This window comes from Cynoglossus semilaevis, chromosome 11 (assembly GCF_000523025.1).
Source record: "Cynoglossus semilaevis isolate Cse_v1.0 chromosome 11, Cse_v1.0, whole genome shotgun sequence".
Classification (NCBI taxonomy): Eukaryota; Metazoa; Chordata; class Actinopteri; order Pleuronectiformes; family Cynoglossidae; genus Cynoglossus; species Cynoglossus semilaevis.
In genome coordinates, this window is record NC_024317.1 from 15,881,021 (window position 1) to 15,894,039 (window position 13,019).

The 13,019-nt window shown below is 40.6% G+C and overlaps 1 protein-coding gene and 1 long non-coding RNA gene across 2 annotated transcripts in view; one reads left to right on the forward strand and one right to left on the reverse strand.

Moving 5' to 3' along the window:
- ora2 (olfactory receptor class A related 2) overlaps positions 1–579 on the forward strand; it is a 2,586-nt gene extending 2,007 nt beyond the window's left edge. Inside the window, exon 2 of the mRNA XM_025060159.1 lies at positions 8–579. Within this exon, the coding sequence (XP_024915927.1) occupies positions 8–291 (284 nt within the window). The 3' untranslated portion in view covers positions 292–579. The remainder of the gene's footprint in view (positions 1–7) is intronic.
- Positions 580–938: 359 nt separating this feature from the next.
- The window catches only part of LOC103386583 (uncharacterized), a 106,918-nt gene continuing 94,837 nt past the window's right edge, over positions 939–13,019 (reverse strand). The window contains exons 5-6 of the long non-coding RNA XR_522326.3: positions 4,651–4,761; positions 939–3,935 (exon numbers count right to left, since the gene is read on the reverse strand). This is a non-coding gene — a long non-coding RNA (uncharacterized LOC103386583). The remainder of the gene's footprint in view (positions 3,936–4,650; positions 4,762–13,019) is intronic.

Below are 13,019 nucleotides of genomic sequence, written 5' to 3' on the forward strand. Positions count from 1 at the left end.
GGAGGAGGCAGCGGGGCAGAGCAGCGGGCTGCTAAAGCCGTGGTAGCGCTGGTGACCTTGTATGTGGTCCTCTATGGGATAGACAACGGGCTTTGGGTGTACACTCTGACAGTGAAGAAAACCATGACCACGTCTCTGATCTCTGACCTGCGTATCTTCTTCTCCTCGCTGTATGCCGCCCTCAGCCCCGTGGTCATCATTGCCTCTAACAGGAAGGTGAACCAAAGACTGAAGTGCGCAGTGCAGGAGAAGCACGTTCAAGAAAGAGCCACAAGTCTGTCGACCATGTGAGGTCTGCTAGAGGCCTGGGGAGAAATGTGTCGGTCAATTAAAAAATATCCTGTCAATGTTATGTATTTCTTTTGTCATCGCGGTAGTTGGACGCTCATGGAGGTTCTCTGATCGTGTACTGAGAGGAAGGTTGTCTCGGGTTAACTTTCTGTCCTGATCTGAGCAGTTTTTATGATCTAACTCAGTGGTTCTGAAACTGTGGTATACTGAGCGCTCTCTAGTGGTACGTGGGGAAAATTTTCACATTTACCTTTTCAATTGAATAAATCTGAAACATACCATGGACAATTAATACATTTAGAAAAAATGTGTAGCTACTTGTGAGATTATGAGCTAGGATGTCTAGTCTTTTTCTTTATTTACCTGTTTTTTTTTTGCTGCAATGCAAGTCTGTTGCTCACATAAGCACAGGCAGCATGGAATCATGGGATCACTTACAAGTTGAACGTGGAACGAGCAGCGGGATTCTAATGGTCATCATGATAGTACTCAGAGAGCTCAATGTTTTCTCAGGTGGTACAGAGTAGAAAAGGTTTGAGAACCACTGATCTAACTTATTAAAATAGTGTTTTGACTTGTTTTGTACTTCCACACGTCAATGTAAACAATGGTTCTTTGGTCGTAGTTGTAATGTAATTCTTAACAATGGTTCTTTGGTCGTAGTTGTAATAAAACTTTTTATTTACAGTTTTTTTAACACTGCATGAAGTAACTCGTCTACTATAAAACATAGTTCATGATGTGAACGTGAGACGGAACCTGTCAAAACAGCTCTGTTAGTTCATTCTTGTCTGTATAAATTTATGCTCCTTGGCCACTGATTTATTCTGTTGTTTTTTTTTTTTTTTTTAATACCTTATGTTACCTCTACCTTAATTAGGTAGTACAGCTGGGTGACGTAGAGCTCAATGCAGTTGACACCAGATTTACAGCTGACTGCTTGGATATAATTAAGACTTTCAGGTGACGGCCAATGTCAAAGGTCAGCTGTGAAGCTCATTTTCTCACAGACAATATTTGTCATTCTGTGTATAATTACTCAGTACGCTGACAATGTGTGAGTACATATATGTATGTGTGAAGTACAAGATGAAGAGACCTCGTAGATGCAAATCATCTCTGCCCACGCCCACCACAGTTTGAGGTGGATTTGGAAAGATGGGACTTCAGGAGTAATTATGTAATTGACGTTTTCCCGTAGAATCAAGGGCAGGAAGTCAGAGTGAAGGCAGGACAAACACCTCCGTGAGTGACGGTACCAAAGACATAAAGTGGGCCTGGCAGCACTCTCAGATCCTGCAGTGACGCTTAAGTGCAATCAGTGCATCTGCTGTCGCAGTGCAGGTGAGAGAGGGAGAAGTCGTGTCTGTCTGTGCTTGTGTGCAACTGTTGCCTTCAACACCAGGCTGACATCATTGGTCACACAGACCACATATCACATTTAATTTAAAAATGTGTACAAAGTAATGCCGTTATTATAATTAACCCCTTCCTCCACTCCTTTTCAGATGAATGATTCCATGTTTCCTACTCTTCAAACCACTGAAATCTGATTTGCTCTTAACACAGACTCCGGTGGAATGAAGGATAAAATACATGGATGTTCTGAGTAACGAGGCCACGGCTGTCGTTTCTCCAGAGTGGAATCACGCCGATGGACTGGTCGACACTTTCAGGGGTGGTTTTTTTCTGTCAGGGAAAAAGACAGATTAAATAAAAAAAAAACAAGTACATGATAGACAGGTTCTATTGGTGTGAGTCTTTGTGTGTCATTCCGTGTGTGTGTTGGAAGGGTGTGCCAGACAGGCCTGTACCTGCTCAGGACCTGTTTACGGCTCTTCCCATCTTCTCTTTAATCTATTGAACCTGAATCTGCTGTAAAACATGCAAATAAAAAACCCTCAAAAACAAACGCTAACAGTGACTAAAGTTCACATCACCGGTTTTCTTTTTCTTTCTTTTAAGTCTTTAAAAAAAGAATAAAAAGAGAAAAGAACTTGCAACCTCTAACCAACTCACCTGCTGTGGAGCAAACTTATTAAAATTGTAAAATGTGCAGTCTATTTGAAGCAACAGATACAAAAAACAAACAACAAAAAAACATGAAAATGTGAAGAAAAAAAATGGAAGGGAAATACAAAAGTCTCCCAGACTCCTCACTGCTCCAGTGTAGTCCATCCTTCCTGTGCCTGTTGTCAGTCTGTTTACCTGCTGCAGGTACAGGTATTTTTGTCCCCCATCACAGCCAATGGCAGAGCAGCAGCAGCTTTAAAGCCCCGCCCTCTTTTCTGCTTTGAAGCTGGTCTACACCCTAATATAGCCTTTTTCTTCACATCACTCCCCTCCCCCTACAAAAAAGCCCCCGAATTACACAGATGTCACAATCTGCATTAAGTCACTGAGTGCAGCAGGGAAAAATAATTGATCTAAAATTAAACATAAAGTATATGTTATCTTGTTAAATCGTCATTGTGGGGATTTTTGTATTGTTACCGTAGTTACTGAGAACCAAGTAGAAGCCAGTGATTTTATAGTGATGACAGACCGAACAAGTCGCTCTAACATTTACCGTTCACTTCTCACCTGCTCTGGTGAACAGTCGTTTAAACTGACCATTCCATGTTTGAACGAAGCAAACAATGAAAAATATCATTAAAAAGAACATTTTTATTTTGTACAGTAGATGATTTTGCATTTCAAAGTGTAGTTTTTTTATTATTAATCAAATGACTGTAGTTTCAGATGTTTTTATTCTTATTTTTTAGTTCCGTGCTTTTGAACTTTGAGCAAGTTGCGAGTGTGTCACCTATTTTCCCGAACCCACCCAGTTTGTGTGTTGCCTTCAGACAGGGAGCGCACACACTGCCGTGTTTCAACCTGCATGGAATGCTGTGTTGCACAAAGGAAGAAAAAAAAAGAAAAGGTGGAAAGAGACTTTACACAGGTGATACTTCGGCATGTTCTGTCTCAGCAAACATAACAGCTCATTCACTGTAATGCTAAGCTATTTTCCAACAAAGAAAGATTAAGTTCAGTAGCCTCATGTCACCGCTGGTTTCAGGGATTACATTCAGTAATAATCCAGACAGATTTCACTTTTTTACCCAAGAGTTGAAAATTAAAAACACGCAAATAAATTGATAGTTTTATCAGTATTTGAAAACACTTTACCTTAAATATTTTGATGGATAGCTTTGATGGACAGTTTTTAAGACTCTTTCGATCACGACATATATTTATATATATTTTTATATTTTATTAAAATCTCTGTATGGAGTGCCTTGTGTAAATGCAATGTTATTAAAATATATATATTTTTAATTTTAAAGTAAAAAAAGAAATAAAAAAGATTTAGTCAACTATTAATATCACACTAACTCCACAGACCCTCATATAATTATAAACTCTCAAATTATTACGATTTATTTTGCTACAAAAATAATTTGAGTAATCATGTAACTGCTAGTGTACTGGATCTGAACCAAACTGATTTCACTTGAAGATCCAGTAGTTAGTCCAGCAGGGAGTGTTCGCAGCAGATCACAGCCGTTCTCAGTGATTGGGTAAATACAGGGACCCCAGTGGTGGGGGGAGGGAGGGTGCGGGGTGTGGTACGGTCTCTGCGGCCCCAGGGCTGCAGTCTGCTGCAATTACAGGTAAGATATGCAAAGCTGTGCTGAGACTTGAAAGACATTGATAAGGTTGCTTTATGGCGTTTTAGGCTTTAAAGGAAGAAGAAGGAGTGAAGGAAGGGAAGGTGGGCCTGCTGAGAACAGACGGACGTGGGAACGCAGTCATTATGAACGTCTGACAACGATGCAGCATCGACTTTACTCACAGTAAACATCAGGAAACGGAAAGTAAAAACTACGCTGACATCATACAATTTCTAGCCTGTCTATTGAATATATGCTACGTTATCATTGCTTTTTATTACTACGAAAAGAGACAAACAGCACATTTAATCCAACTACGTAAATTCACCACCAGGTGTCACTAAATGCCACATACTGCATCTGTAAGGGCAGTGAGTTTAAAATATGTGGGTGGAAAGGAAATTCAGCAGAACTGAGTGGGTCGACAACTCAGCTGAAGGGTTGGTACATGTGCAAGTCCAGACCAGAGTCCAGTACTCTGGATGTACTGCAGTATTTCAACAGTGATTCATACAACACTGACAAACATGGACCAGTTCTCTAGACCAGTGACACCTGTACATAAAATATCCTTGTCCTATGTACAACAATAAACCCAAACTTTTGAAGAAAACTTGGTGTATTTTCCACAGCATCAACAGAGATGACAGTTGATTTGTTGTAATGTATGAAACAGAAGGACTGACATCAGTCTAAACCATACCTTATACTAGTGTCTGGTGAGCCGGACTTGGAAACCGGGCTGTAGTTTGCCCAGGTCTGGTCTAGGGTGTGCCCTGTCCTCCGCTTTGGGTTTGACCCCGGCTCCAAATGACTGAAAAGTAAAGCTTGTTTGTTAGCATTGTAGCTTAGATATTTATATAAAAATCAAAGTCTGAGTTCACCTGGGAATGACTTTGAACAATGTCATATACAGTCACAGGAACAGCTGGATTATTCTTCCCTCAGTCAGAGAAACCACATCTCTCCCTCCATGGTGATTCATTCGTCAGTAGTTCATAGTTAATCTCGACATACGGTAAAGGCTAAAAAACAATGTAAGATCTCTTTGTCTACGAGGTAAAAATCCACCTCAGCATTTTTTCCTGCTGTTTTTGGTCTGTGTGCTAAGACAGTGTAACAATTTAACTGCTGCTCGGCCTCATCCACAGATGCTCTCAAGAGAGCAGTTTCAGAGTCGAATGATAAATTCCCCAAAGCAGAAAATACACATTATTTTCACGTTTCACTGAAACTGGCCATCACTCGACCGGCAGACGCAACACAGAGCTTTAATCAAGAGCTACACTGGCGCCTTCGTGTCAAACTTTCACTGCAGCAGCACTCCCGGAGCCCGCCCTTTATCATTCCAATCTTCCCTTTTTAAATGCCACAAAGGTGGAATTTTCCACAAGCCACTTCTCTGGGTTTGCTGTGGAATGCAGGCAAGATGGAGCAAGTCTGCAGAGCACGGCAATTTTGGCAGTAACAGTAAAATGTGGAGGTGCTTAGCTCCTGCATATCATGTCCACCTCCTTAATTCTCCCCTCAGGGAGTTTCTGTTCCAGCACTGTGAGGTGTCGCTCTGCTCCGTCCTGCTGCTGGTTGCCAGTGTTGCAATGGGTTTCCAAAGAGACCCTGCAGAGCGCTGCTCCATGACCATTAATCTCAGCACTTCACATGGTTTTAGTCCTTCAGAGACAAGTTTAATTAGTATGAATAATGTCTTTACTGGTTCTACAGGAAGAAAAGAAAAAAATTAAAGAAAAACAGAGGAAGTTCAAAGCTGCTGTGGACATTTACGGCGGCTCCAGACAAACATAGATTGCTATCTGTGTCTCAGAGGAACATATTCTGCAAAGTTTTACATCGGAGGCTTGTGCTGACATAACAGCCCTGCACATCTCAGCTCACAATTACTGCCTTCACCCAGATAAAGGTAGTGCAGGAGAAATGTGTGGAGAGAAATAATGGAACCAGGGTGACGCTCCTTTGGGGCAAAGTTTACCGTCGGTCAGGAAGTCAAAACACACATCCCTACATTAGTAATGGCCTGTACATATATGGATGACAAATGTCCTTCAGCGGAGAGTTGTTGTTGTTGTTGTTGTTGTCATGTTTAAAAATGTGGTTTTAATATGTCATGAAGAATTGAGTCGCCTTCTGCTTTCCTGTACAACTGAATAATACAGCAGACAGAGTGGAGCCTGTCGTGAACACACCACAGTGCTGCTAACAGACAGAGATATTTTCTCCTAGTCAGACCTGGTTCTGACCCGGGAAATTAAACATAAAACTTCTTGTTGATGTCGACGTTGATGTTGTTCATTGTCATCAACCAAACCATACAGTCGTTTCAAATGGACTTTTAAATAAAAACAGTTCCTCCATGACATCTGGGAATTAGGTTTCCATGAACTTTGAGTTTATGGAAATAGGGAGGAAAGAGTACCACCTGTTGATTCTTTCAGGTATTACAGACCTCTTTTTTCCCTAAGTTTTTGTAATGATTACATCCTGTAAATCATCATTTTATCATCTGCAAAACCACTGAATGGTATGTTCCTAAAAAGCACTCCTTTAGTTATAACGATGACCCCTGTAGTCCAGGTCTTGTAAATGCAATAACAAAAAGGGTATATAAAAATGTATATATATAAAAAATATATATTTTTTGGATGCACTACTGCTCAAAAAAGCAACTAGCTACTAGCTAGAATATGTTTCTTAGAAACAAAGCAGAAACCTCTGTGTTCATGTCATGCTCTGCCCTTCAGGATTTGTCTGTCGTGAACGGGACTGACATCCATTTTCTGCTGCCTTGTTCCTTTGTGAAGGGCAAATTCCAAAAAATATCCAGGACCAATTTGAGCAGTATCTGTAATTCAAGGTAATTTCATCCTATAATAATTCACTGACATGTTCCATTTAGCCTGTCCACATTTCTGTGTGCATCACTCATCTCTCATTCGCTCACTGACAGATTACAACAACAGCATAGGCTGAGGCAGGTGACAGAAAAGAAGACACGACATGATTATGAAAAGATAATCCATCCATCTCACTCACTGTGAAAATCAATAAGCCTAAAAATAATTGCTTGCAAGTTTGCCCTCACAGATGATTGCACAGCAGTGCTCTTTGTATTTAATTTTCATTTATTGATGCGGCAGCTGTGCTGCCCAAAAAGAAAAATAATGGGGGAAAAAAAACCTAGTGATGCCATTTTTCACTGTTCATTTTTTCTATCACCAACACACACTGAGAAATCGATATGGACGGAGCGAGACTCAAAAGAACATCTGTCTATTCTCTTGTTCTCTTGTGTTTCATTTCTTCATAAGCAGAGGATTTTGAACTCATCGTACACAAGACCCTCGTCAGGAGGCATCTGGACCTTCCCTCTCACCTTGGAAGGAGTCCAGAGCAGCAGACCCAGCAGCTTAGTGAGGTGAGGAGGAGGTGAAGTTCAAGTACGAAGATCAGTGTGTCATTTCTCCAGGTTTTTCAGAAAGGAAGAAAGAAACGATTTAGCTGTCTTTCGATTTGAAAGACACCACTGCATTTTTTTTTCATAATTTCAAGTTCAAGTGTGTAGGTTTGAGTGTTGTCCAGACTCACAGCCAATTGATTTGACGATTGATTGCGTCTCCTTTGAAACATAGCTCGAGAGGAGCTAGAGCAGACGGCCAACGCATCGTTTAATGGCTGCAGCAGAACTTTATTGAACTGTTCATGGTAAAAAATAAAAAAAAAAGGCAGATTCTCAGAATACATGCATGCATTTCTGGAAACCCATAATGGATAAAAGCAGAAAAAGAAAAAAAAAAGCTGAGGTCTAATGGGAAATTGACTTTTTTCCCCCTTTTTTCCTCTCTATGATTGCTGGCTATCCATTTAATCAAGCTCTTGAAATCATGAGGACGTGGAGGCTGGATCCATCCATCCATCCATCCATCTAGAAAAACGTATATTTTAGAGGGTTTTACCTCATAGATGTAAGACCCTCTAAATATATATATAAAGATTTACTAACAACAGTCTCCTACCACCAAACAAAATACTGAAAGAATTCTAGGGCAAAGTATACGTGACTGTTCAGAGCACATGTTATCCTGTCTCCACTGTGTCGTACTCCACTGCTCACTGCCTGGATGACTTCAAAGAAAAAAGAAACAACATTGTGCTCTTTGCTACGTTGCATTATGAAAGGTTGCAAATGGGCTAATTTGCAGCTTTGACAGCAGCAGCCTCAGCAAAGGTGGGCAGTAATAGGTTTTTGAGGTGCCGCTTCAGTGACCTGCTGTGATGGGGAGGAACATGGCTGGGAGTAGGCATAGGTCAGGCTTCTCTGGAAACTCTGACAAATTAAAAACAGAAAACCTTTGACATTTATCAAGCCAGGAGTCTGCAAAGGTCACTGATGTACTTTCTGCTTTCATTTTCTTTTCTCCCTGTCCCCTCCAGACAGGTTGTTCTGTGATTGGTCACAGGCTGCTGAGGCTGCAGTCTGGAAATTCTTGGGATTCAAGAAAATACTCGTAGGAGGACAACATTTCTCATATGACCAGGAACCCCCCCCCACAGCTCCCACCCCATGAAGTATGAAAGGATCTACGTCAAAGGAGATCCAGTTGCTGCCACCTCCACCACCAGAGCTGCACTAAAACAGCAGTTGTATCAAGATGTTTATCACGTCATGTATCTTCAGCTATTTAGAATTGAACTGCTCCTGTATAGATATGCAACAATGAACTCAACATTCTTTTGTCATGTCCCTGTGATACATAATTCTGACAAAATGTCATCCAATTGGAGCGTGACCATCTCATTTGAATGTAAATGTAAACTCCCATCCTTTATAATTTAATGTGGACCCTGGTATTTTCTATTCATCTCAGTAATAGCATCTCATGTGACAAGACAATTTGCTGGTAGAATTGACCAAACTGCTTTGGTCTTACATGACAAATAATCATTAATGTAGCCATCTCACATGTTCACCGTGTCGTCCATTTCCATGGATTTCTCTGCTCCTACACGTAGGCTCCGGCCTTTGGTTCATGGTTATGCAGTTAAAGAAACGTTACATGGCACAAGTGTGACAGAAATATTACCTTTTGACCTCACGTTGTCAAAGCTCACTGTAGCACAGATGACAGTGGTGAGAGAGACTACACGAGGAGTGCTGAGTAGAAGTCGATACACAAAGATTTCAGATGTGAAGAGATGGCAGGCCCAGACACAGAGGTCACGTTGTGCTCGACCCAGAACACGTCTGCATGTTTTTTAACATCGATGCTAATAAAATAATAAAGTGGGAATAAATGGTGTTCAATGAAGATGAAGCTCTGCCGCTGAAGCTACAGCAATCACATGAGCTTCACTGGTTTTAGAATCTACAGTACCAGGTCTTCTCCTACAGTTCCAAGGTCAGACAAAATTTTCCAAGAAGTCAGATAAGAAATACAGACAATAATGACGCAACGCAAAAACTACCAGTACAAAAAAGTTATGATCTTTTTTCCCCGCTCCTGGTAATTATTCAAATCAAGGAGAACATGACTGTGGTTTCATGTTCTACTTCATAGCAGAAAAACGTAAAAAAAAAAGGTAAGAGTGTGCAGAGCTGCCATTTCACTTGAAATAATATCTGCAGAAAGAAAAAACGTCTTGGAGACATTCAATACAGATCAATTTTTCATTGCCTCAACTAGAATCTCCCTGGAGATCTCTTCTTCACTCATTATTAACAACCGTGTCCACTTTTTCCCTTCCCTTCACACCTCTGTCAGGATTTGATGTCTTGCACAATCCAGACCTTGAACACAGTCTGTTTTCAGAGGCAGGAGTGAGGAAATGATTCATTCATCACTGGTGATCATAGATACAAATCCCAGCTGACCTGTTGATCAGCTGCCTGATATTGCAGGTCTGCGGGCTATGCATAGCGGAGCTCTCAATGGAGCGCGATCACAGGTCATCATCTGAGGTGTGGTTCGACTGCCAATGTAATCCTTGCCTCTGAGAAGGAACACATTGCATAATCAAACCTGAAAAGGAAGAGTGGGATGATGGTGTGGTGTGAAGGAAGTCAGAGTGGTAATTATTTATCAGAGGTAATATTGATTCGGCCTCAGGTGTGAGTCGTTTGATTGTGAAGACATTCAGCGGGCAAATACGTCACAGCAGAACTTTGCGGAGGCAGATATGTGCTCATCAAAACTTTTCTGATTGCTTTGTTCTGGCAATTTCAAAATCCACTGTGGGGGAAAATGATTGAGTGTGGCTGTCCGTGGTGCTGAAATTGACAGACGAAAAGCTAATAAATGCGTGTTTGCCTTTGCACCACGCAAGCACACAAGCTTTGACATTGGCAGTACATTGAATTAAGTGAGTACTTTGTGTATTTTGTGTCCTTGGCACAGCGCAACAGCAGATTAAAGAAAAGCCACCGATTATCTGTGTTTTTCTGATACTTTTTAGGAATAAAGAACAGATGGAAAATAATATGTATAAAAAGATACACACAGGGGAAAAATGACTAAACTACAACCAATGGAAGTAAGAACAACAAAAGAGCAAAAACAAAATGATACACAAGTGAACCTTGGTCAAAAATCCCAAGATATCAAAGAAAAAAACACAAACACAAAGAAGACTAAGACTAATCAGACTAAAATAACTTTAACTTTAATTATTATAAATTACATAAATAAAAAAAAATAAATTATTGTTTTGTTTCATAAGAAGAACCAACTCGACAAAATTAAAAATTTAGGTCAGATTCAGTTGACAAAAATACAGTGTATAATATTTTTCATCTTTCAGATTAGTTCAGATACTTCATGCTTCAGTAACAGTTCAGCTTCACTTAATTCCCAGGATGACTTGTCTGCAGGTAACGCCACAAATCTGCCGTGTTTTTTCCCTCAAATCGTCGTTCCACACGGTTCACAGCGTGGCTTTGTTTACTCTAATGTAAAAAGCAAAAATGTCCAAATATCTAGCAGACAGGTTTTGGTCAGGAAAGTGTCCACAGAACTCCTGCTCCTGTTTACAGTTTGTCTTCAGTTTATTCTACCACTGGACACGTTCACTATGATTAGCTCTCATTTGTTCCTCCTGTTCAAATGGCTAAATCAGAGCTGATTGAACCTCAGTGCTGAATATTTTTTGTCTGGTCAACAACATCAAATCGGATGTAAAGTCTGTCAATCTCACACTGGGTCAAAAACCCAAGGATTGAGATTAAACCCCACCTGAACACGGCATATATATAGCTATATGTACATGTGGTCAGTACCATTGAAGAAAATACTGCCCTCTACTTCCAGTGAATATGGAGACAATCCACTTATATGGACTAAAAAGAGCAGTTCCCTGTAGGGACCTCATCCGAGCCACATGTTATTCAAAGCCGGAGTCCGATGTGGAGATGATCTCGTCAGCAGCCGCGTTCTGGAGACGGTCTTAGAAATATAATCACTTCCGGTCCTCAGTGCAGTTCTCGCAGCACAAATTAAACCGAAGCCTCCGTCTGACATTTGTGCTGAGGTTTCACTCAGTGACACATAGAAAATTTGCAGACAGGCATTTCAGAAATCCTGCTGAGCTGGTGGTAAAATGGCAGTGATAGACATTTTTTTAACTTCTTAATTCTCCCTCCGCTCTGCGGCGGCGGGGCACTTCCACCGCTGCCATTTGACCACAGCGACTCTATCTCACACTTAAGAATTCAATTTTCTATTTCACCACTTTGATATGTGGCTCCAGGAGAGCTTTCCGTTCATTTCTGCTGAATATTTACACCTGAAGCATCCTCCCGTGTCAGGAAAACCACAATTTACTATGCACACAAAGGCACTTCACTTCCATAAGCCAAATGCAAATGCGTTCCTGCAAATAAAGGTCAAATATATTCAGGATCTTTCGGTGCACTTTTTTTTATCAAAATGGGTCTGACGCTGGAATAAATATGGAAGTGCTCTTAAAAATATGGAGCATGTTACAATGAGTGCTTGCTTTTCACACGTTCCTAGTAGACTTGTCTCCCACATAATAAAAAACTGTCTTCCTTAAGTCCTGCATAAATTAATAAAAATAAACCTCATGCACTTTAGAGACAGCATACTCACACAGGACTCACAGGAAAGTGTGCAGCAGGCAGGATTTCAGAGTAAACCGTCCACCTGCTCCACAGGAGACGAGCTAATGCTGAGTGAGATGGCCGAGCTCGGTGCACCTGTTCAGGGAAGAAATGACCTCCAGGAACAGGTAGATGTCCCAGCAGGAAGGTCTGTGCTGAAGCCAAGCATTTCAGCTAATGGCTGGTTGAGTGATGAGGCCATGAAATCAGGAAAGAAATTAAACCCAAAGTTTAAAAAAACCCCAGAGGCACGGGTGTCAGAGGGTAAGATGGATTTTCAAAAACAGAGTGGAGCCGTGACTGGTGTTTGAGACAGAAAAGAAAATGTTTTATATTCACAGTTATCGATTGTCGGAGAAAATACCTTTGTTGAAATCATGACTTCAAGAGGAAGAAGAACAGAGTGAAGAGTCAAAAATGAACCTGGAAGTTTGGCCTTCAGTAGATAAGTTTGTTACTTCAACATTACTTTAAGGTAACTATGTAGAACAGTGCTTCTAAAAGTGTGGGGCGGGGCCACTGGTGGGGTACAGGGGCATGACAGGTGGGGCACACAGACAAGAAGACATTTTCAAGGTCGAAGTGATGATGTCACAAGTGCACTTTTATTTAATCTCTTTGACTTTATGTTATTTTATGTTGTTGATTTTGCTTCATTATAAAATACAATGTTACTGGGTGTTATTCTAATAAATGTGTAATCTAATTTGTCAAGAGATTATGAAGGCAGATTATAAAACATCTACTTGGATGTAGGGATGAACAAACAAAAGAGAGTGAAACTGCATCAGTGACTGTTCATGTAAGATACATGAAGAGGAGGTCCATTTACCTTGACTAATCACAGTTAATCGTGATTAATCGTGGTGTTTTTTTATTATTTAAAAATCCCAACTAAAGACGCTGTATGTAAATGTATTACACATTTATTTATTGAGACGTTA